The following is a 24,163-nucleotide window of genomic DNA, read 5'->3' as shown; positions in this document are numbered from 1 at the left end:
GTAAAAAAAAATGTGGCCACCACACAAAATTCCAATTTTCAGCTTGGCAATGAACGTGTTAATCAAAACATAGCCTATAAAATATTAAGGAACTTAAACAACTAAGAAAGAGATAAAGCACAAATCAACATAATACAAGAAAAACAATGGATAGAACATTATAAGAATTTGTAGTATGACTGAAATTTATTAATAGAAAATAACAATGAAGAAATCACTTTATTACTGTTATAGAACCACTTAGATTGGAAGAACTAAAAGAAGCAATAAAGATATCAAAAAATAGAAAATCAACTGAATTAGATGGTATAAATACAAAACTTTAAAAGTACTGCTGCTGTAACTGTGTGGTTTGTGGACATGAACATCACCACACTTGACTGGTCTCAACCCTATTGAACATCTGTGGGATGAACTGGAGCATCATGTGAGGTCAAGTGACATTTGCCTACAACAGTCCAGGCCCTCATTACATGCCTGCAGGAAGAATAGTCCAAAATTCCCATTTATCAGATTGGAAAGGCAGCAGATTTAAGCAAGTTTGACAAAGGCCAAATTGTGATGGCCAGATGATTAGGTCCGAGTATTTCTAAGACTGTAAGGCTTGTGGGAGTGCTCACGGTCAGCCATGATGAGTACCTTCAGAAAATAGTCCATGGAGGGAAAAACCAAAACTACTGGCGAGATGTGGGCTGACCATGACTCATCGATGCTCCAGGTCAGTGAAGGCTGTCTCAGATGGTATGAGCCAACAGAAGGATCACTGTGGCACAACTTGCCGGTAAGTTGTGTTAGATCTGAAATAGGCGACTTCAAATTTTACATGACGTCACCATTCCAGAATCTAACAATTAACAAAAAATATATATGCATGCTTATCTTTTAGCGCAGTGTAACTATGTTTTTTTTTTGTAACAACATCTTGATTGATAAATGTGAATTATGTGAATTTAAATTAATGTATCTATATGTCTAGCATGAATGTAAGTCAGAAAAATGGGCAGATATGAAAGAAATCATTAGTGAAATATTATAAATGAAAGAATGCGTATTATTCAGCAACATATGGCAAAGATCGCCCTGATACTATAAGAGTAGCGTAAGCACTCGTGGGCATCACATCTAAGAAGACATCATGACGCATACGTTCCCGGAAACAAGAAGTCCCGTATGTTGATCAGTGAAGTCACCCAGCCTGAGACCAATGGGTGAGACGATAAGAGAAATTTAAACTTGGAAGGTGGCGCTCTAGGGGAGCGAATAAAACTTGCAACACGGAAGTAAATCACCCCCGTTTTTTCTTGTTCCTGGATTTCTCTTCGTCTGCTCCAAGAGTTCATCGCAGTTCAGCTCTCATTTTTGAGGGCTGACTTACAATAGGATCCCGCATGACACCGCAGCAGATTTTGGCAAGATCAACCGTGGGCCATAATGAGCAGGTCATCGACGTAAAACCTTAGCAGAGAGACAGCACCCAGCTCAGGCGAGCACGTGTAACCCACGTGGTGATAAGATCGAGACAACCAGAATCGAAACAAAGAAGGAAGGATGGAAGAAAACCGATAAAGAATAGATAAGTACTCTCACTTGTTCTAGCCCCTTTTGAGAATTGACTAACAGTGTTAAGAGAATGCAACCTAAAATTTGTAAAAATTGAAGAAAGAGTGAAAAACTAAGATTTATGTAAATGACTATGCTTATGAAATGAACTTTAAGAACTTTCAGTTAAATAGAGATTCTGTCGTAATTAATCCGAGAGAGATTATAAATGTGCTAAAATGCCTTAATGTCCAGTTGAGCTGTAATTAAGAATGTATTATATGTCGAGTTAATGAATTTGCTAACATTTTGAAGTCAATGCATAATGGTTTTAAGAGTGAGAGTGAATGAATGGTAGAAGTTTAATAAATATTTTGATTCCTTACATGTGTTTCTGATCATGATGACTGACCCTGACCCTTCATAAAACTTCGAACCTGTGATCGTGTGTGTGTGTGTGTGTGTGCAGGAATACCCCAATTAAAAGTAGTAGGGCACGACTGCAAACAAATAAAATAAAATAAGCCAGAGAACCCAAGGCTTCTAAGAATTCAATTAGCATTATTAGTGGCACCTGATATTCTATGATTACCCTAAAGGCTGAGTTTGTCTCTAACCTTAAGGCCCAGGCTGGCGCAGATAAAAAATAAATTTTGCCTGAGTGACCAGGATAACTCATGGAATTTGGGGAACAGGTAATTTCTGGTGGCCCTTAAAAGGTTAAATTGCATAAGAAAAGGTATAAGAGAAGCGAGACATAAGATTAATGTTAATGAAGATCACATAACAATGGCACAACCTACTTAACAAAGAGGTACATGCGATAGAATTTGATATAGTGGCTGAAGTAGGAAAGGATAAAGTTAAATAAATTGCCTCGATATATCAATATCAGAGATATATGAACGCAACAGTTGAATGCTGGTGATGGGTATAATGTATCACAACACACAGTACATAGAGCCCTGCTGAAAATGGGGCTACGTAGCCACAGGCCCATCCAAGTACCCATGTTAACCTCGATTCACTATTGAAAGCATCTCAGATGGGCACAAAGCATCAAAACTGGACTTGGCATGAGTGGAAGAAGATTGTCTGTGCAATGAATCTCGTTTCCTGTTGCACCATGTGGACAGCCAGATAGGTGTGTGTGTGTTGTTTACTTGGAAAAGTGTTGGCACCAGGATGCACCGTGGGAATGGAGGTAGTGTTCTGCTGGGAAACCCTGGATTCAGTCATTCATGTGCAGGAAACTATAATGTCCCACCTGCCTGAATATCATTGTAGACCAGGTACATCCATTCATGGCAATGGTTTCCCCTCTGGTTGTGCCTTCTTTCAGCAGGATAATGCACCATGCTACATTGCCCTGATTGTGCGAAAATGGCTCGCAGAATGTGCAGAAGGCTTCCAGATATTGCCCTAGCCTCCAAATCCCCAGACATCAATCCAGTTGAGCATTTGTGGTTTGTGTAGGAACAGCGCATCCACTCTGTGGTGGCTCAACCACCACAGACACATCTGAAAACACCCCAACTCAACATCACCAGAGTTAAAGATCGGTACTATCAACATAAGAAGCCGGAATGGCAAAGAAATGGAGCTAGCCGAGGAATTAGATAAGTACCAGATCGACATAATATAGGTGTGATTGAAACAAAAAAGACAAAAATTGGTGAGATCTTTCTGAGTAATAAATACAAAATGTTATATTCAGGCAATGACAATCAAGGAAAAGCAGGAGTAGCCATAGTATTCAACACAAAATATGAAGCTAATATTCTTGAATGGCAGGCAGTCTCAAGTAGAGTAATGTGGGCAAATAGGAGAATGGGGAACTGAACAATGAGACTTATTTGTGCCTATGGTCCCACGGAAGGTTCTACTAAGGTAGAAGTGGAGGAATTTTTTGAGGCTTTAGAAAAAGCAACTGACACAATGAAAAAGGAAAAGTTGGTCCTTGTTGGGGATCTAAATAGCAGAGTAGGAAATGATTGTCAGACATACAAAAATATTTTGGGAAAATTTGGAGAAAAGAGCAAAGCTAATAATAGTGGCAAATATCTTTTGGATTTCTGCTCAGGACATGTGCTGGTTATTACTAACATCATGTTCCAACATAAAAATGTGCACAAATTCACATGGAGAGAAGAGGCAAGAAATAAGAAAAGTCTCATTGACTATGTTATTGTTGATAGTGATGTTTTCTCCCTGGTGCAGGACACCAGAGTGTACAGAGGATTTGAAATTGGAAATGATCACTATTTAGTCTTGAGCAGGATAAAATTGAATTTCATATTGAAAAGAATAACATATAAGAAAGTTTTAAGGCGAATAAAAGTTGAGCAGCTCTCAGATGCGAATTGTAGACTAAAATATACAAAGATTATTGAAGAAAAAATTAAAGAGTTTGAGAACAAGAACCAAACCTTGGAGATTCAGTGGCAAGCCTTGAAGAAAACCCTGATTGATTCAGCCAGAGAGGCATGTGGTGAGGTTGTCTGCAAGGATAGAAAAATGAGAACTCCATGGTGGACACACGAAGTTAAAGAGGCAGTGAAGCAAAAGAAGAAAGCATATCAGAAGTTCCTGGCAAATAAGTCAGCTTCTGCTCTTAGAGAATACAGAGACAAATGTAAGAAAGCTAAATGCTGTGTAAAATTAGATATGCAAAAGTCATAGGAGGACTTTGGCAAGAACATAGAAAATAAATATCAAGAAGGTGGCAAAATATTCTGGAGGTTGTTGAAGAAGCTTAGGAAAGGAGGAAAGAGTGCTGTAAAAGGAGTTAGAGATGATAAAGGTGACATGAAAATGGGAGAAAAAGATATCCTTGAAGTATAGAGTAATTACTTTGAAAAACTGCTAAATGAAACAAGCAGTGATGACAGCACAGTTGTAAAACTGTGCTGTCATGCAGTCAGGAATACATATCCATACTTGAAGTAGAAAAAAAGCCATCAAAGGTTTGAAATGTGGAAAGGCAGCAGGAATAGATATTTGACCAGTTAGAATTGAAGGAAGTAATAACTGTTGTAATAGATATGGTATGAAGGTCAGCAATTAAAAGACAAACACAATGAAAATAGGCAGAGTCATAGAAAATGTCAACTGTGTTGTGAATGGAGAACCTGTGGAACAAGTAAAACATTTTTCAGCTACTTAGGCACGATTTTAAGTGAAGATGGTAAATTAAATATAGAAATAGACAACAGAATCAGCAAAGCTGGTATGGTAGGAAGTCAATTGAATAAGTTCATATGGAATAAGAGAGAAATTAGTCGCAACACTAAATTAGCTGTATACAGGACAGTGTTCAAAGCAGTTTTAACTTATGGAGCTGGGTCAGGAGTAAAACACTTGACCAAAGACTAGAGACTAAAGATATGAGAGTCCTGAGAAAGATTAGAGGCGTGAACAGATGGCATCAATGGCAATATCATATTAAAAACAAGAATATCATCCAGGAATGCGTTAGCAGAGCTAATCTCAGCTGGTATGATCACTTAAACAGAATGGGTGAGGAAAGATTAGAAAACAAGCATTCTCTGTCAGGTTGGCAGGAAAAATGACCTAGAGGAAGACCAAGATATAGGTGGATTGATATGGTAAAATGTGCCTTAGATGATAGAAATATAAGATTTGATAATGTTGTAGTCTTGACAAGTAACAGACTGATTTGGAGGAAAATTGTAGATAGGAAGTAAGTAACGATGTAAATTTTTCATGTAGTACTATCATATCCTGTTGAGGGTACATGCAGGAATTTGATGATGATGAACAATATAATTTAAAAGTTTCACAAAAGAAAACAGAAGTCATGGCATTTAAAGGTTGAGATCATATTAGATCAAAAATAGGCATAAAGATAAAATAATAGAACAGGTGATACAGTTTATTTAGATTGCATCAACAAATTTCAGAAAATCAAATTAAAAAAAAAAGTACAATTAAAAGGACTGAATAAAAGAAACAACATGAGAAACCCAACTTAAATTTTACAAAGTAATTGCCACTCTCACTTTATTATATGGTTCAGAAATATGAACCGTCAAAAAGAAACGTCAAAGTAAAATACAGGCAGCAGAAATAAGATTTTTAAGAAAAATTAAATATTGCACGAGATTAGACCATATAAAAAATGAAGACATTACAAGAGAGCTGGGTATTTACAACATAAATGTAAAGATCAAGGAATAGAGAAAGAAATAGAAAAAGCAAGAAAGACCAGTGTAGCCAGAATTGGCAAATGCCAAATCCTGGATAAGAAGATTCAACCACTAGACTGCCCATTGGTCCTGTCTCTGTTAGTTTCTAACTCATAGTAAAAGAACTGACATAGTATACTGGATCTTTAATAATTGAAAGAAATTGAACCTCAGTGGTGAGGTAATAGGTCAAAATTTAGTGATCATATTATGTTTTAATCTACATGAAAAATATCTCTTTTCAGAAACATCTTTCTGGAAAAAGGCAGTATTTTTTAGATTCGATGTGGATTATCTATGAAGAATCTGTTTTTGTCCATTGGTGTTTTTTTTTTTGCTGAACTGTTGCAACTTAATGAACTACATGGGTTGGCATGAATGAGTTATAGGATTGTAAATATTGTTTAGAATCCTATAATTCTCTACTTACATATCTGTTTATGTAAGGGCACTCCAAATTAAGTGCATAATATCCTAAAGGCTGTATGTTTTAATTGTAATTTTTTATAATAATTCTATATATTTCTATATAATTTTTTATAATAGTTTTATTGAAGGTTTTGAATTTGGTAATGTACACTGGATTCATTGGATGCTGATTTGTTATCTCATTCTTCTAATTTATATATTTATGTTAATTTTATAGATATGTGTTATGATTTTATATATCACTTCCATGCATGTAAATAAATTCCAATGCATAGTAGTTATTTATTTTGTAATGCATGTTTTGAATGCGACTAGCCAAGTATAATTCTTCAAAGAGAATAAAAAAAATTATAAGGTAACCACATGTTACAATTAAGTCATATTACAAAGGGCTATATGCCTGATAAAAATAGTTTAAAATTTAGTATTTGTATTAGTGAGGAATTATTCCATTCAGCCCATCAAAAGTACACAATATACTTGACAAGAAATACCAAGTTTTCTTTATTGTTTTCCATCGATCTTTCCTTATCAAGTATCTTGTATAGTATAATATAAATCTGGCCCATTTTGGAGCAGATTTACAGGGCAACTTTATATGATGTACTTAGTGGTATTTTTGCTTAATAATGTATACTAAATATTATTATTATTATTATTATTATGTGACACCTCCAGGGAGTCCAAAGACTCATCGAGGGAGTGTGCGAACAGCATTGAACGATTGATCCCCGTCCAACTACTAATCGCGCTCAAACTTGCTTAAGCCATTAGTAGCAGAGGCTCTACCAATCAACCAACCTTTGCTGGCATATAATAATAAAAGAACAAGGAAACCTTGAAATATGCACTGCAGTTAGTTGCATTTTAGTGTAAGTGATGTAAATATAATTATCTGAAATACAAAAATTTAGTTGTGGAAATTACTTCAAATTTGTTTTCCAGGGTCGGTTTACCATTGCTGCTAAACATCATATGACCATTGCTGAAATCTATGAAAATGAAGTTGCTGATATTGAGAAAGTAAGATTTTTTTTTTCTAATTATTATTTATTTTATCTATTTATAAATAATGATTATTATTACCTTATCTCCATGGAGTCAAAAGACTCATCGTGGGAGGCACACACTATTACACAGCCCATCAAACCGTGCTTTAAACTCATTCAATGTATTTGCATTCAACACAATGTCAGGCAATGTATTTCACTCACCAGCCACTCTGCATACTTTCAACTTATTAACTAGTGCTTATATTTCAAAATATGTATTTTGAAGTATAGCACTGGTTAATAAGGATGTAACTGTGGTCAAAACAAGTGGAATCTATGTATTTTAGGGTACAGACTTTTAAAATGGAACTTTTTCTGCTACAAGTATACCAAACCACGAGTTTCACTAACTCTTGGTTCATCAATAAAATTTATAAAAATAAAATCAAAATTTTCAATTAGGTCAAAAAATATTTGGTAAAATGGACATAAGTAGCAAAAATTCAAATAGTTGCTTATTTTACTATATTTTCAATAAGGAAAAATATTTAAATTCATAAATTACTTTAAGCACTTTGTTTCCTCTTGTAAGCACTATTTAAGACATCTCTTTGAAGAAACCAAAACTATGTTTATCATCATGCTGATATTATATTTTCCCTGGAATATAGCTCATTTACTATGATCAGCAGGATGAACGGCAGAACCATTCATCCTGCTGATCACTCACTAGATTTTTCAGAAAGTCCAAATGAAAATGAAGGAAGTGAATCTTCAGTGACATTCTGGTTCCCATCTCATGGTAATTTCTTATACGTTGATCACTTTATAATTTTTCTGCTTTGATTTTGCTCAAAAACCTCACAGCAGTGTTTCAGGATGATTTCCAGGCTTCTTCCCTAGTTTGGGTCCATCAAATACCTCAAGAGATCCATTGTTGCCCAATGCTTTAAATTTCCTACCATCTATGATGTATGTAGTCATTAACCAAAACATGAATGTCTGTTTATAATAGAATTGAGCTACCCAGATGAGAAGTATGAGCAACCAGTTACTTCTGTAGGATATCTGTATTAAAATTCAGATATCCCACAAATTCAAAATATGAAAGTTGAATTAAGGTTAAGAAGTTACAAAAATTGTTAGTTAAACGTATGTTTATTTTTTGTATGTTGTAAGCAAGACATTTTTCAATATTATCTTTGGCTACTGAAGTTTTGCATAGAAGTGAAATAAATTTATTTATTTAGTTGTTAGAAGTTAATTATAATTTTGTATTAGCTGTCAAGTGTTGAAATGTTTGTGCTGTATCTAGATAAACACTGTTTACGAATTATATAGACACTTAAAAAAAGGCCAAAGTTACTGCTGTAATATATGCTGCATGAATAATTAAATGAACTTACCTCTGTAAGTTCTTCATTTTACAATGTAAAAAATTGTAAAATGAAGAACTGTTATAAATTCTAACTGTTTAATTATGAAATTATAGTTAGGTAACTTTCTTGCACTATGAAAAGAACTCTATTGTCATTTCAATCACAGCACTGAAAACAGTAAAGGCAGCTTATAATGTTGGACTAGAGCAGAAGTTTAGCTACTGTATATTTCTGAGCATGCACAGAACTGAAAAGAACATTTTGAATATTGCTAGGCATTCAGCTGTTCAGGAAGAAGGAAAAAACACAGCAAGAGAAACACTGTGGAAATTGTATCTTCAATATAGAAAATGGAACATAATTTAGAAGCATTAGAAAGAGAATATCCTTGTATTAAAAGATAAGGAAATGGAGGACAATTAAGTTTTTGTTGTCATTATTTCAGTTAAAGCTGAAAAATTATTTTATTTATTTATTATTTAATGTATGGCTCACACATGAAAAGTTACATTACATTAATCCTTAATATATATGGATATAGTAATAGACATATGTACAATAATAAGACATAATACAGTCATAAAAGAGACACTCAAGAATCAAGAGTAGGCTACAACTGAATGTCTAGGTTGATTATCCAGTCAACTGCACTTGGTGTAGCATGGATGAAGTCTGACAGGTTTCCACTGTATGCACGTTGGACACATTCCGCTGTAATATGATTAATTGTCTGGTGGGGTGATCCACAGTCGTACCTGGGTGAGGCAATCATGCCCCCCATTTGTAAAGGTGGTCTGCACATCTGCCATGATTGGTGCAGATTCGGTTAAGGACAGACCAAGTTTTCCGAGGTAGGTCAAAACCCGGAAGATCCCTGTTGAAGTGTTTTACACCAGGGCTCTTTCCACTTCTCCTTCATGTTGAACTTGTCTCTGCAAGTTTTTTGCTGTTAAGATTGGAGGGTGCCTTGACTTTAGCCTGTTTATTTCTAGGGGTGGGATGTCTTCATGGATTGGAAGAATTTGGATTTCCATGATTTTGCTGTATTCATGTAGAAGAAAGTTGGATCTGTGGATGTGTGGAGGCGGGATGTTGCTTAGCACTGGGAGCCAGTAGGTTGGGGTTGATTTTACAGTTCCAGAAATAAGGTGCATAGTGGTGTTAAGCTGGGCATCAACCAAATACACATGGGCACTGGTGAGCAGTATTCAGCTGTAAAGTAAATGAGGCCAAGAGCAGTGCAGCGAAGTGTTGTTACTGAGGCACCCCAAGTTGTTCCACATAGTTTTTGCAGTATATTGTTTTTTGTTTTTAGCTTGGATGCTGTGTTAATGAGATGTGGCTTAAAAGATAGTGTTCTATCCAGAGTGACGCCCAGATATTTTGGGAATCTGTTGTAGCGTAGCAGTTTGTGGTTGAAGTAGACCATGAGTTCTTTGTTAGCCTGTTTATTGTTCAGGTGGAGGCATGAAACTTCTGTTTTGCTAGGATTTGGGCATAATCTCCATTTGCTGAAGTATTCATCTATTATTGCAAGGTCATTTGTTAGTGTATCTTCCATTGTAGTAAAATTGGTGTGTCTGGTGGCTAGAGCAATGTCATCAGCGTAGCAAAACTTCTTGGAGGCTGTATTAGGCAAATCTGCAATGTATAAGTTAAAAAAGAGGGGAGCCAAAACTGACCCTTGGGGTAGTCCATTATGCAGTGTTCTTTGTTTACTTTTGTTCTCGTCCATACACACTTGGAACAGGCGGTTGCTTAGCATGTTATTGATTAGTTTTGCTAGTGTTCTGCATGGGACTGCACGGAGCAACTTGCAGACTGTGCCATGCCTCCAGGCTGTATCATAAGCTGCAGTAAGATCTACAAAAGCTACTGCTGTTTTCCAGCATTGTTGGTAGCCTGCCTCTATATGTGTGTGGTGAGTGACAGAACCTGATCACAGCAGCTTATGTCTGAATCTAGCCTGTTCCACTGGAACTTGTTCTATTATCTTAGGGACAATTCTATTAAGGATGAGCCTTTCTAGGAGCTTATAACAGGTGCTAAGCAGGGCGATTGGTTGGTAGTTTCCTGGTTTGTTGTTGGGTTTTTTTGGTTTTAAGATGGGGATTATTTTTGTCCTCTTAAACTCTTTTGGAAGTCTACCAGTCTGGAGGATGTCAGAGAAAACGCAAGCCAACCACTGTCGAGCTTTTTGGCCTTTTCAACAGAAAATCAGGATGAATTCCATCAAAACCTGGAGCCTTGCTTGGTTTCATATCCATTAGAGCAGTGTTAATATCTTCAAGAGTGAAGGGTCGTGAATATAGAGTGTCTGATGGTCTGTTATTTTTCAAATATGTAAGTTCTCTTTTTATTTGAAGAGTGTGTTGTTTATCCTTGGTGGTATATCTTGACATGTTGACAATATGTGATGCATATTGGTTAGGAGAAATAGCAGATTGTTCTCGTGCAGTCAGGGTACCACTACCTAGTTTTCTTAGAAGGCTCCATGCTTTTCTACTGTTTCAGTCCATTTCTTCTGTCGGCTGGTGTCAAGGCTGTGAATGAGTTCTGCAATGTCAGGATCGCCACACTCTAGACATTCTTGATGCAATTTATTACTATCATCGTCCCATCCAGGGATATACTCCTTCCAAAAGCCTCTTGGCGTGGTGTTTTTACCTACAGCTAAGACAGCTCTCATGAATCTCTTGTAATTACTGTTTGTTGGAGGGATCCAACGGACATATTTGTCAAGACAGGCAGCAAATGTATCCCAGTCGGCTTTCTGGAAGTTCCAGCAGGGACGGTGGATGGATCTGACAAGGGGTACCTGCAGACCTACCTCTAATATAATTGGTCTATGTTGGCTTCGGGGAAAGCTGGAGAGAACTCTTCTCGATGTAGTTAATGGTTGTCCATTGTTGTCTTGAGTGACAAAGCAAAGGTCGGGGTTGTACTCCCTGTTCCAAGCTGCTGACCTGAAGGAAGATCTATTTTTTGCATCGAAAATTAGGTGCATGTTGTGAATTTCTGTCCATTCAGTGAATGTCTCTCTGCATTCATTGTTGGAAGCATATTTCCATAGTGTGGTGGCTGTTAAAGTCACCTATATGCATCGCAGGGTGGTTGTGCACTGGTAGAACTTGTGGGGCCACAAGAAGGCAGGGGGTTTATACACGTTGGTAATGGTTATGTTCCCTATCATAGTTGTTATCAGATGCACGCCGCCAACAATTCTGGTTGTAATGAGGTGGGAATTTTCTAGGGTACTACGTACATAGGTGGCAAGGCGATGTGCCTGATGGTAAGTGGCTCCAATGATAACGTAACCAGGAATTCAGTCCGTGGTGGAGCTGATCCTCATCCTTGCAGTGAGTCTCTTGAATAAGAACAACATCGACATTGTTGTCATATAAAATCTTTGAGAGGTATTCACATTTTGCTCTACATATACCCTCAATGTTAATTTGACAAATTTTGACAACAGGTCCAACATTCCTAGTCATCTTGCCCTTAAGAGAGTTAATTCGTGTGTTTGAGTTCATGTGTGCTGTAACCAGGAGATCGAGAAGATAGTCTGATTGCCAAGTCGCTCTAGCTGTTTAGCGTTATCCAGGGTGCACCACGAGGAGGTGAGCTAGGACTGCTGAAAAAAATTGAAAAAAAATGCAAAGCTGAAAAAAATTTTATTTCACTCCATTTCATAAAGAAATGCCCAGTAAGTTTTATTTTATTTAGGATTCTCAATCTGATAAGTGATTTGAAAAAAGTTGATATGCTTTAATTATTTCTTCAGAAGCTTTCATATAGAAAGTTTCTGAAAATTATATCAACAGTTTATCACTTCAGAACAAAGTTGTTCTAAAGTGATAAACTGCTGATATGGTTTTAAGTGATTTTATGCAATGAAGTATCTTGAAGCTCATCATCATCATCAAATTCCTGGCATGTACCTTCAAGGGGTGTAGAGGATATGATAGTACTACATGAAAAATTTACATCATTAACTTCCTATTTACAATTTTCCTCCAAATCAGTCTGTTACTTGTCAAGACTCCAACATCAGATCTTATATTTCTATCGTCTAAGGCACTTTGTGCAGTATCAATCCACCTATATCTTAGTCTTTCTCTAGGTCGTTTTCCTGCCAACCTGGCAGAGAACACTTGTTTTGCTAATCTTTCCTCACCCATTCTGTTTAAGTGACCATTCCACCTGAGATTAGCTCTACTAACGCATTCCTGGATGCTGACAATGTCAAGTTCTTTCCTAATATCCTCGTTTTTAATATGGTATTGCCATTTATGTCATCTGTTCATGCCTCTAATCTTTCTCAGGACTCTCATATCTGCAGTCTCTAGTCTTTGGTCAAGTGTTTTACTTCTGACCCAGCTCTCAGATCCATAAATTAAAACTGGTTTGAACACTGTCTAGTATACAGCTAATTTAGTGTTCTGATTAATTTCTTTCTTATTCCATATAAATTTATTCAGTTGACTTCCTACCATACCAGCTTTGTTGATTCTGTTGTCTATTTCCATATTTAATTTACCATCTTCACTAAAAATCATGCCCAAGTAGCTGAAATGTTTTACTTGTTCCACAGGTTCTCCGTTCACAAAGCAGTTGACATTTTCAACGATTCCACCTATTTTCATTGTCTTTGTCTTTTTATTGCTGACCTTCATACCATATCTATTACAACAGTTATTCAATTTAATCAGGGAATTTTGCAGACTTGTAGCAGATTTATTTAGAAGTATAACATTGTCCGCATAAACCAAAGAGCTGACAACATTAAGATCTCCAATTCTGATATCATTTTTAATACCACTTTCCTTCATAATGTGATCCATATAGATAATGAATAACAGAGGGGATAATGTACATCCTTGTCTCACACCAGATTTAACATTAAACCATCTTCCTGTACTTCCTTCAATTCTAACTGCCAACTTACATTTCAAATAAAGACTAAGTATTGCTTGATATAATGTCCTATTGACACCATATAACTGTAGCGTATTGAATAGCTTCTCTCTTGGCACCTTGTCATATGCCTTTTCCAGATCGACAAAACTTAAATACAGATCTTTGTTATATTCCCATGATTTCTCAACTATTTCTCATAAAGTGAAGATCTGATCCTGACAGCCTCTATTTGGCCTGAATCCAGCTTGTTCTTCCACAATTCTTCTCAACCTTTTCTCAAGTATGCTTGCATAAATCTTGCCAGGAACACTCAGTAGGGAAATGCCTCTGTAATTCTCACATTCAGTTTTATTTCCCTTTTTATATATGGGTACTATGAGAGCTCTACTTTAATCATCGGGAATTCGTATGTTGAAGCTTTCATATACATATAAAGTTAATTCATTTTAAAGAGAAGAAACTGTTGATATGTTTTTAGTTATTCAGTGGAGTTTTTTGTTGCTTCATATAGAAAGTGAACGAAGTTTTCAACTGGTTTGGATGAAAACAATGTTTTCTTCAGTGTTCTGTGATTTTAAGAGGGCAAGAAGAGTTTGACTGACTTGTATTACTGTTGTACAGAGAGCAGTTTCTCTGTTAGTCTTTCTTTTGTCTGAATTCAAGAAGGAATTAATGTTTTAGGAAGCAAGAGACTGGATTCCAGAAGTTTTTTTTTCTTTTCTGTATAGGATAATAACTGTTTGGTTTATATGAGTGAAAGGAAGTTATATACGTTAAAGCACTTTTCTTAAAGAACACTGGCACTTAGTTAATTCGCTTGTATATATCTGTGTTATTTGTCAATTAAAGATTATTATTTTGGTTATAAGATTTGTGAGAGCTTAGTCTCTTAATGGATTTAATGAGTTAATGGTTTAATTTCAAAGATAAGATGTGAATGTGATATCCTGAGATATGAATCTGTTTGAAAGTTTGAGTTGTACTCTATTTCATATGTTTTTATTTTATTTTGAAGTTCAGAATTTAACCACTCAGAATGTGATGGAGTAATTAAAAAAAAAAAATGCACTACATTCGTATACACACTTCCATTGTGAGGTGTTATAGTCATTCACATTCAGAGAATTCATAAATGAACTAATTCATGCTTATAGCTGGTAGATGCATGGCTCCTTCCATGGGTAACTGTAGGCAGACAGGCATATAAAACTAAATGTATGTGCTATATTTTCATATATCTAGACCTTTTATCATATAATTATATGTTGTTGTTAATGGCAGGACAGAATGAGATAAACTGTCATACTGTAATATGATTTTTTTTTTAATCTGTAAAGAAAAAAAAAATACCATTGATGAGTAAAGGAAGCAAATAATTGAAATCATTTGTTGAAATACATGTTATTAGCATGAAAATTATCAACTATTTCTTTCAATTTTATCTAATTAAACTTAGGTTATAGTGCCATTTTTCTTTCTTCTAAATAAACTTTGTTCAAGAAGACCGGTATTCTGATTTTGAACAACAGTCTCTCTCTCAATATCAAAGCGCTCTTTATCGATACTTTGTAGGTTGGTGGGTAAATCAGTTCATTCTCAGTTGGGTGCATTAGTATATTTTGTATGTGGATCTTAGACAATCTCTGTATCTTGCAGTCAGAATATCTTGAATTAGTATAAAATCTGATACAAAGAAGCATAGCTTATTTAGCACTGTTGCCTTGAACACAAACAGAATCGGTAAGTGCAAAATGCTTCTGATGGTCATTTATGACCATTAACAGTATATAAAAAAGTAAGAAATTAATGGTAAGTAAAGCTATTGCATCTGAGTACATAAAACCATTTCCAATAAAAACTATTGTACCTAAGCATAGATGACAAGGAATGACAATTACGTTAAACTAATTCTGAATCCTTGTCTACTACAATACTTTCCAGAAGTTTATTCGAGCAGTTGATTTCTCTTCAATAAAATGTTTTCCAAATATAACCAGAGCAAATCTTTACTGAGAGAAGTCAACCACTCGAATAAACTTCGAAAATTATGTTCCTTAGTATGTGTTCCCTGAGAAAATATCCCCATATTTCAACCTATTCAATTTTTGACTCTGAGTTGCAGTTCACAAAACAATCTTTCTTCATATTATTATTACTCCTCCATGGAGTTGGCAGACTCATCATGGAGGTGCATTCAACTGACAACATATCTTAAAATTCTTAACACTCCCTGCATTAACAACATATTGTAGCAATGTCAGTCAATTCCATTCACTGACAATTCTCCATGTAAAAAATCTACTCGGGATACTTAAGGGTCAAAGCTGTATAACTGAGAGGAGACCTCCACATAGCCTTTAAAGGAATGCAGAGAACTGACCAGGGCTTCTGACCTAATGTCCATAATTGTGGTGCACTCTGTTAGGTATCTTGGATACTGAACAAATGAGGATAGGCTGGCAATTTGGGATTAAGCTGACCAAATTGTATTCTTATTGGCTTAAACCACAAATATAACAATAGTACAACATGACAGAATTTCATACTGGTTGGGGCATTGCCCGGTTAAGCAAGGGCCCCCGTTGTTTTCGCCAGTGAACCGGGGCGAATAGCAAAAAGTCAGCTACTGGAACAAATCCTGAAACACACTCCAACTCAACATCACCAGAGTTCAAGATCGGTACTATCAATATAAAAAGCCTGAATGAATGGCAAAGAAATAGAGCTGGCTGAGGAATTGGATAAGTACCAGATCGACATAACAGAGGTGACTGAAACAAAATAAGATAAAAACTGGTGAGATCTTTCTAAGCAATAAATGCAAAATCTTATAATCAGGCAATAACAATCAGGGAAAAGAAGGAATAGCTATAGTATTCAACATTAAATATGAGGCTAATCTTGAATGGCAGGCAATATCAAGTAGAGTGATGTGGGCAAATATCAGAATGGGGAATTGGACAATGAGACTTATTTGTGCTTATGGTCCCACAGAAGGTTCAACTAAGATGGAAGTGGTGGAATTTTTTTTGAGGCTTGAGAAAAAGCAACTGACACAGTGCAAAAGGAAAAGTTGGTCCTTGTTGGGGATCTAAATAGCAGAGTGGGAAATGATTGTCAGACATACAAAAATATTTTTGTGTGCCATGAGAAAATTTGGAGAAAAGAGCAAAAAGTCCATGTCCTGAACAAAAATTCTGTCGAATTTTTGCTTAGGACATGGACTGGTTATTACTAACACAGTGTTCCAACATAAAAATGTGCATAAATAAGAAATAAGGCAAGGAATAAGAAAAATCTCATTGACTATGTTATTGTTGATATTAATGTTTTCTCGCTGGTGCAGAACACGAGTGTAGAGAGAGAGAATTTGAAATTGGAAGTGATCACCATTTATTCTTGAGCAGGATAAAATTGAATTTCACGTTGAAAAGAAGAACATGTAAGAAAGATTTAAAGCATATAAAAGTTGAGCAGCTCTCAGATGTAACTGTAGACTAAATTACACAAACATTATTCAAGAAAAAATGAAAGTGTTTGAGAACAGGAACCAAACCTTGCGGATTCAGTGGCAAGCCCTGAAGAAAACATTGATTAATTCATCCAGAGAGGCATGGTGTGAGGTTGTCTACAAGGATAGAAAAATCAGAACTCCATGGTGAACACAGGAAGTTAGAGGCAGTGAAGGAAAAGAAGAAAGCATATAGAAAGTTCCTAGCAAATAAGTCAGCTTGTGCTCTTAGAGAATACAGAGACAAATGTAAGAAAGCTAAACACTGTGTAAAATTAACTAAACAAAAGTCATGGGAAAACTTTGGCAAGAACATGGAAAATGAATATTAGGAAGGTGGCAAAATATTCTGAAGGCTGTTGAAAAAGTTTAGAAATAAAGGAAAGAGTGCTGTAAAAGGAATTAGAGATGATAAAGGTGACATGAAAACTAGAGAAAAAGATATCCTTGATGTATGGAGTAATTACTTCAATGAATGGCTCAATGAAACAATCAGTGGCAACACAGTGGTAAAAAACACTGAACAGGCATGCAATCAGGAATACATATTCATACTTGCCATCAAAACCCTGAAATGTGGAAAGGCAGCAAGAGTAGATGATATTTGACCAGAAATGCTCAAGTATGGAGGTATAAAAGTGTTACAGTGGCGGCACTGCACTGTTTAGAAGGCCTGGACAGAGGGAAGAATTCCAGATGATTGGAGTAGATCTCTTACAGTACCCATATACAAAAAGGGTAATAAAACTGAATGTGAGAATTACAGAAGTATTTCCCTACTGAGTGTTCCTGGTAAGATTTATGCAAGTGAGATATGGTTGACAAAGATTATAGAAGGGAAGCTTGGTGAAAGAATAAGCTGGATTCAGGCCAAATAGAGGCTGTCAGGATCAGATTTTCACTTTAAGAAAAATTGTTGAGAAATCATAGGAATATAATAAAGATTTGTATTTAAGGTAGACCTGCAAAATGCATATGACAAGGTGCCAAGAGAAATGCTATTCAAAACTACACTCACATGATCAATGGGCAAGCAATACTTTGTCTTTATTTGAGTTGTAAGTCAGCAGTTAGAATTGAAGGAAGTACTGGAAAATGGTTTGATGTGAAAACTGGTGTCATGCAAGTATGTACATTATCCCCCTCTGTTATTCATTATCTATATGGATCGCATTATGGAGGAAAGCAGTATTAAACCAGATATCAAAATTGGAGATGTTAATCTCAGCTCTTTACTTTATGCAGATGATGTTATACTTTTAAATAAATCCACTACAAGTCTGCATTATTCCCTGACTAAATTGAATAACTGTTATAATAAATTTGGTATGAAAATCAGCAATAACAAGACAAAGACAATGAAAATAGGCAGAAAAATTGAAAATATCAACTGCATCGTGAATGGAGGACCTACAGAACAAGTAAAACATTTCAACTACTTGGGCACAATTTTTAGTGAAGATGGTAAATTAAATATGGAAACAGACAAAAGATTAACAAAGCCAGTATAATAGGAAGTCAAATAGGAACTGAATAAATTTATATGGAATAAGATAGAAATGAGTCAGAACACTAAAGGTATATACAAGACAGTGTTCAAACCCATTTTAACTTATGGATCTGAGAGCTGGGTTAGAAATAAAACACTTGACCAAAGGCTAGAGACCACAGATATAGGTTTCTGAGAAAAATTAGGAGAGTGAACCAATGGCATCATTGGTAGAATCATATTAAAAATGAAGATATTAGAAAGGAACGTGACATATTATTATTCAAGAATGTGTTAGCAGAGCTAATTTAAAGTGGTATGGCCACTTAAATAGAATGGATGAGGAAAAGTTAGCAAAACAAGTGGTTGATGCCAAGATGGCAGGAATGAGACCCAGAGCAAGACCAAGGTCTTGGTGCATTGATTCAGTCAGAAGTGCCTTAAAAGCATGACATGTTAGATATAACAATATTGGTGTTCTCAGAAGTGATAGACTCATTTGGAGGGAAAGTTGATGAGATATTAATAATAATGTAAACTTAATCAGTGCGAGTGGTGATGCACTTCGCAACCATATGCCTGGGAAAGGAGTCTCCTGGGTTCGATTCTCATCGCTGACATGAGGAGCTTAGGATCTTTCTCAGACATAACCAAGTTAACCAGTCTTGAGTGTGGAGTGCAGGGTTTTTCTCCCCAGTTTATCTAGGATTTTTCATTCTGCAAGCAGGCAAACTGGCCTTGAACTCAATGCGTCTACAGACATAGAATACACCGGGAGGCATAGAGCTAACTACATTATCCTTGTGTATGGTTGCAGTTAAATGAATAAAAAAAACCTCGACACCGCAAGGTAAAAGAGGGGAAAAGGAAGAAGAAAGTTAATCATGTAGTGCTGTCATAGTAACCTGAACACCTCTTGGGGTTACCTATCAGGAAAATGATAATGATAAATAGGTCAAAATAAAAATATTTAATGGCAATTGTTATATGAATCAGAGATGTGGAAATTGATGAAGAAATAAGAAGCCAAATAGTGTTTGTGTGAAATATTATATATAATAAATATTTTGGCCATACTATGCAACAGATGATGAGTTATATAAACAGCACAGCAAAAAAGAGTACTGCTTCTGAAATAAGACGTATGGAAATAACCATGCATACTGAGAATGAATGGTTGAGAAAAAAAACGTAAGGCCTAAATTAAACTAACTAGGCAAAGAATTAAACCAGGAAAAGAAAGAAAGATGGTTGGTTGTGAGAGGCAGAATATTTCCAAAATACAGGATTAATAGGAAAAGATGGATCATCCACTTTATGTGCTACAGGGCACGAACAAGATAAGTGAGTAGTACATGTTATATAATATTATTAAGAGAGAGACTTCCAGGGAGTCAGGGACTCATCGAGAGCGGCCACATACCACGTGCACCAGGTGTCATACTTATTTTTGAATTCATTCACACTGCTTGCACACACATCCAGTGGCAGTCCATTCCAATCACGCACCACTCTATGAGAGAAAAATCTAGATCTCACCCAATTCTTGGCAGCTTTCATTCTCGGATTCCTAGGATGCTCTCTCTCTCTCTCTCATCCTTTACCTACCCTCCATAAAATAAAAAATTCCATCAACTGAAATCCTATATGATCCTTTCAGAAGTTTGTAATTCTCGATCATATCACCCCTCTTTCTCCTGTTTGCAGGTATCTGTAGTTTATAAATTCTCAATCTGTCATCATAATCAGTATTCCATATCATTTTTAACTCTTTTGCACTCTCTCCACTGTATCAGAATCACAACGGAAACCAGAAGACCAGACCTGCACGTGTCCAAGTGAGGAGGATCTTATTAAAGCATTGTAAAGAGGCAAATGACATTCTATTCTTTACATGTCTAAGTTTGTTTCACCATTGCAATTATCTTTTGAGTTGTATTTGCAACTCTGCACTTCAACTTCCTATTTACTAACTCTTCACAAACAATAGCCTGATCAGCTTCTTTTAGTTTAATCCCATCAATATAATATGGTGGGATTAAACTAGAAGTTTAATGTTTAACATTTACAGACATTGAACTGACATTCAACTTCCCATGTCCGTAATTCCAGGCTATTCAAATCATTCTACAAGTACTGCATATCAACTGCATTCCTGATTACCCTACCTACCTATCTTTGCATCATCAGCAAACAGTTGCATGTTAAATCCTTCCCAATCTCATTAATGCACAGATTGAATAACAGTGGACCAAAGACAGATCCTTGTGGTACACCAGTGGTTAAATCTTGCAGACTCACATCCCCCACATTCAACTTTTTGATATATGTCAGTCAGCCATCCTCTTATCCATGCTAAGAGTTTAAAATCCAATCCCATATTCTCCAGTTTATACAAGTCTTCCATTCTGTATTCTGTCAAAAGCCTTTGCAAAATCCAGAAGTATCATGGTGTATTTATTCTATTTGTCTAGCTCATTTGTAACATTATTATAGAATGTGAGCAAGTTGCTGAAACATAACCTTCCCTTTAGTAAACCAATGCTGTTTATTGCAATGTAGAGATTCACTGTCAATCCATTTCTGAATATGTCCTAAGCAATATTTCCAGAATCTTCACCACTCCTGAGGAAATCTTTACTGTTCTGATGTTCAGATTATATAATCAGGTTTAAGGAATAGCCAGTTTAGCAGCACACTTTTTTTTTTTTAGCATCCGTGCTGATATCCTATCTGTCTGATTACTGAATTCTTATTGAGTTTGTGCAACAACTATAATACCTCCTCCTCATACACCTTAGTTTCTTCATCCAGTGAGCTCAATGTTTCATACACCAGGTTCTTTTAGCAAAATGGGCACTCGTTATTCGAACAACCTCTTCTGCATCTGTCACCCTCAAATCATCTGCATTGAGTAGAGTTATTCTTTCATATTCATTCTTTCTTTTACTTGCAGCATAATGATAGAATTCTTTGGTGTTGTCTTTATCTTGCAAAGCCAGTTTTCTTTTCATACTCAGACTTTTAGTTTTATAAGATTACACATCCATTTGACTTGTACCCGATTTATTCTTTGAACTCTCGTGACACATTCTAATATTGCATCATTTAAATATTTTTTAAATGCTGCCCATGCACTGTCGATGTTCTTCCCATCCAGCAACCGATATATCCATTCATAAATGCTTTTCTACCATGAAATAATTATTTGTCATCTTTTGCAGAGTAAGGCAGTTAAAATTGTTTGCTCAAAAGCTTGCAAATTATATATAGTCAAGAATCATGGTTATTTAATAGACATATTGACACTGAAAGATCTATTATTGTACTCCAAGTTTTATCACTCTTGAAAAAAATCATATGGGAAGGAACACATGAATAGTTGCATTGTCTCAGGACTGATTAAGGGTAACCATTTCAGATGAGCTATTGGTGGTGAGAATAATGTTGACAGATTTGAACTTTTTGGAACTAGTCAGATGTGTCTTATTCACAGGTCTTTCACTTTTGTGAAAGCTTAAAACTACTAAGGTTATTCAAAACGTTTTCAGAATTTCAATAGCTATTGCTTTGATACTTAATAAAATTATTTAAAAACATTATGCAATATAAGTCATTATGTTTTTATGGTCTTTGTTTATTAACCAAATAAACAGTTATTCTTCTGCAAGCAGTTTAATTGACTTCAGTACTATGCTCTGGTCCTGGGGATAAAAAACTTGCTTTCATTTCCTGTTCCATAACATTGACAATATGGCTATTCACATTGCACCCCATCTGGATGACATACTTCTTGAGGGATCGACTCATGCTCCTTAATTATTATTAATTTAATGTTCATACTGCTTCTGTGACCTGTATTTGACTGGCTAGTATTTAACATTTAAAATTTTAATACCTTAGCATTTAAACACAGGGTATTGTGCAATTTGTGCATTATGTATGCTTCATATTCATATGAAAGGTTATTTTTACTCAATGCTTTATTTCATTAATGATATTTAAAATATTTTACAGAATTTATGTAAAAAGTTTATTTTTCAAATATATTAATATGCACATTTTTACTGCTGATTTGGCTTATATTTGCATTTTTAGGCAATGACACATTATGAGCAAGCTGCTGATTACTTTAGAGGAGAAGAATCAAACAGGTAATTATGTTTTTACATATGATCAATCATTTGGCTAAATCAGGGTGACCTAGATAGAAGTGATTTTTAGATTCTAAGTTTTTTGACCAAATTCATTTCTGTTTAGCCATTGCAGTTGCTGTTTTTTTGACAGAATGAAGGCAGTTTTCTTCGTCTGCAACATTGTTTAAAAAAAAAAAAATAGCTTGACATCTTGGATGTAGAATGAAAGTGGTCTATGTCAGAATTTAGATCAATCACTGTCATTCATGAGGCATCCAATAAGTTGAACCAGACTGATTAATTGAGAGAAACCTTATAGTTATTTCTCAGTGATACTATTTTGTATCATCTGACTCACTCTACCCCATTGTTTTCTGTTTCCTGAATATTTCTTTAATGGTTGATAAATAAGCATGTTAAATGTTTTTTCACTTCGTTAAACTATAAATTAAAGATGCCAAGAAATTATACAAGGGTGGTCTGAAAATTTCTTGGCCTCAACCATGGATGGCAACACTATCGGCAAGATTTTTTTTCTAAGTTGGTGTACAACTGTCATAAGCATCAATATGAAATTGCAAGTCATTCTATCAATTTCATGTTTTATACAGCTGTCTGAAGCAAAAGTGTTGTCTGTATTCCTTGAAACGAGTAAAATTGAGTATCATGCAGTTATAAAATTCTTTGTAAAAAAAGGTTTAACACCAAAAGAAATTCATTCAAAGTTCATAAAAGTTTATGGGCACTCTTCTCCTTCATTTTTGACGATTAACCTTCCTACCGGCTAGGACGTCTATAGACGTCCAACTAAATCTGGATAAGATTCAGCCCACCTGTTGAAAGAACCTGGATAAGAAGTGCAATTTGACTGTCATGTCCATTAGAAAGTGTGATAATCCCTCACGCTGAAGAGAACGGTTAATCGGATTATCTCGCGTTCGTAGCTGCAGTTGCCTATAACAACAAACGCACTTCCTTTTTCCATGCTGTATAACTGGATTTTAGTTATATAGGATAGAATAAAATAGAGAAATTATTTATATTTTTGTTTTCTCCTTTTATTCTACAATACAATTTTAATGTCTGGGCAAAATAAAGATCTTGCATAATTTCTTCACTTAAATATTGCCTTACCTTGGAGAACCAATTTAATTTTTTAATTTTTTTGCGCTAATTTTTTTCTAATCGCTTACTAGTCAAATGATTTTTCTTTGTTCTCGAAGAAATTAATTCACGATAATTATTTGAAATATTCTTTAATAAAAAAAAGAAAATAAAACCGGCTGCCGACGTTCCAGTTTATATTATTTTTATTTTTGCACTAAACCATCGAAAGCGAATAATACTTCACAGATTTTCTTTAGGACATGCTGGAGCAACTTTGCTTTATAGAGAATAACATGAAATTGTTTAATCATAACCCTAAATTTTTTCTTCATGTTGTATAGTAATTTATTGTTCTTTGTACACAATCTTGGTTTCCTTGTAGAATTGGTCATTACAAAATGCAATTAACAGTTATGATTAATATTTTCTGCATAATTCAGATATTTTATTCTC

At 35.3% G+C, this 24,163-nt stretch overlaps 1 protein-coding gene across 2 annotated transcripts in view; it reads left to right on the top strand.

Moving 5' to 3' along the window:
- LOC150101396 (alpha-soluble NSF attachment protein-like) overlaps positions 1 to 24,163 on the top strand; it is a 209,880-nt gene that overhangs the window by 103,744 nt on the left and 81,973 nt on the right. For both annotated transcript variants that reach the window (XM_090400554.1, XM_090400553.1), the window contains exons 5-6: positions 7,122 to 7,199; positions 22,566 to 22,621. In XM_090400554.1, coding sequence (XP_090256680.1) covers positions 7,122 to 7,199; positions 22,566 to 22,621 — 134 coding nt within the window. The remainder of the gene's footprint in view (positions 1 to 7,121; positions 7,200 to 22,565; positions 22,622 to 24,163) is intronic.

The sequence above is a fragment of the Typopeltis vanoorti genome, chromosome 11, assembly GCF_054136105.1.
Source record: "Typopeltis vanoorti isolate ZY-2024b chromosome 11, IOZ_Tvanoo_1.0, whole genome shotgun sequence".
Classification (NCBI taxonomy): domain Eukaryota; kingdom Metazoa; phylum Arthropoda; class Arachnida; order Uropygi; family Thelyphonidae; genus Typopeltis; species Typopeltis vanoorti.
Note: the sequence above shows the minus strand (reverse complement) of the source record. Positions and strands in the feature narration are given on the sequence as shown.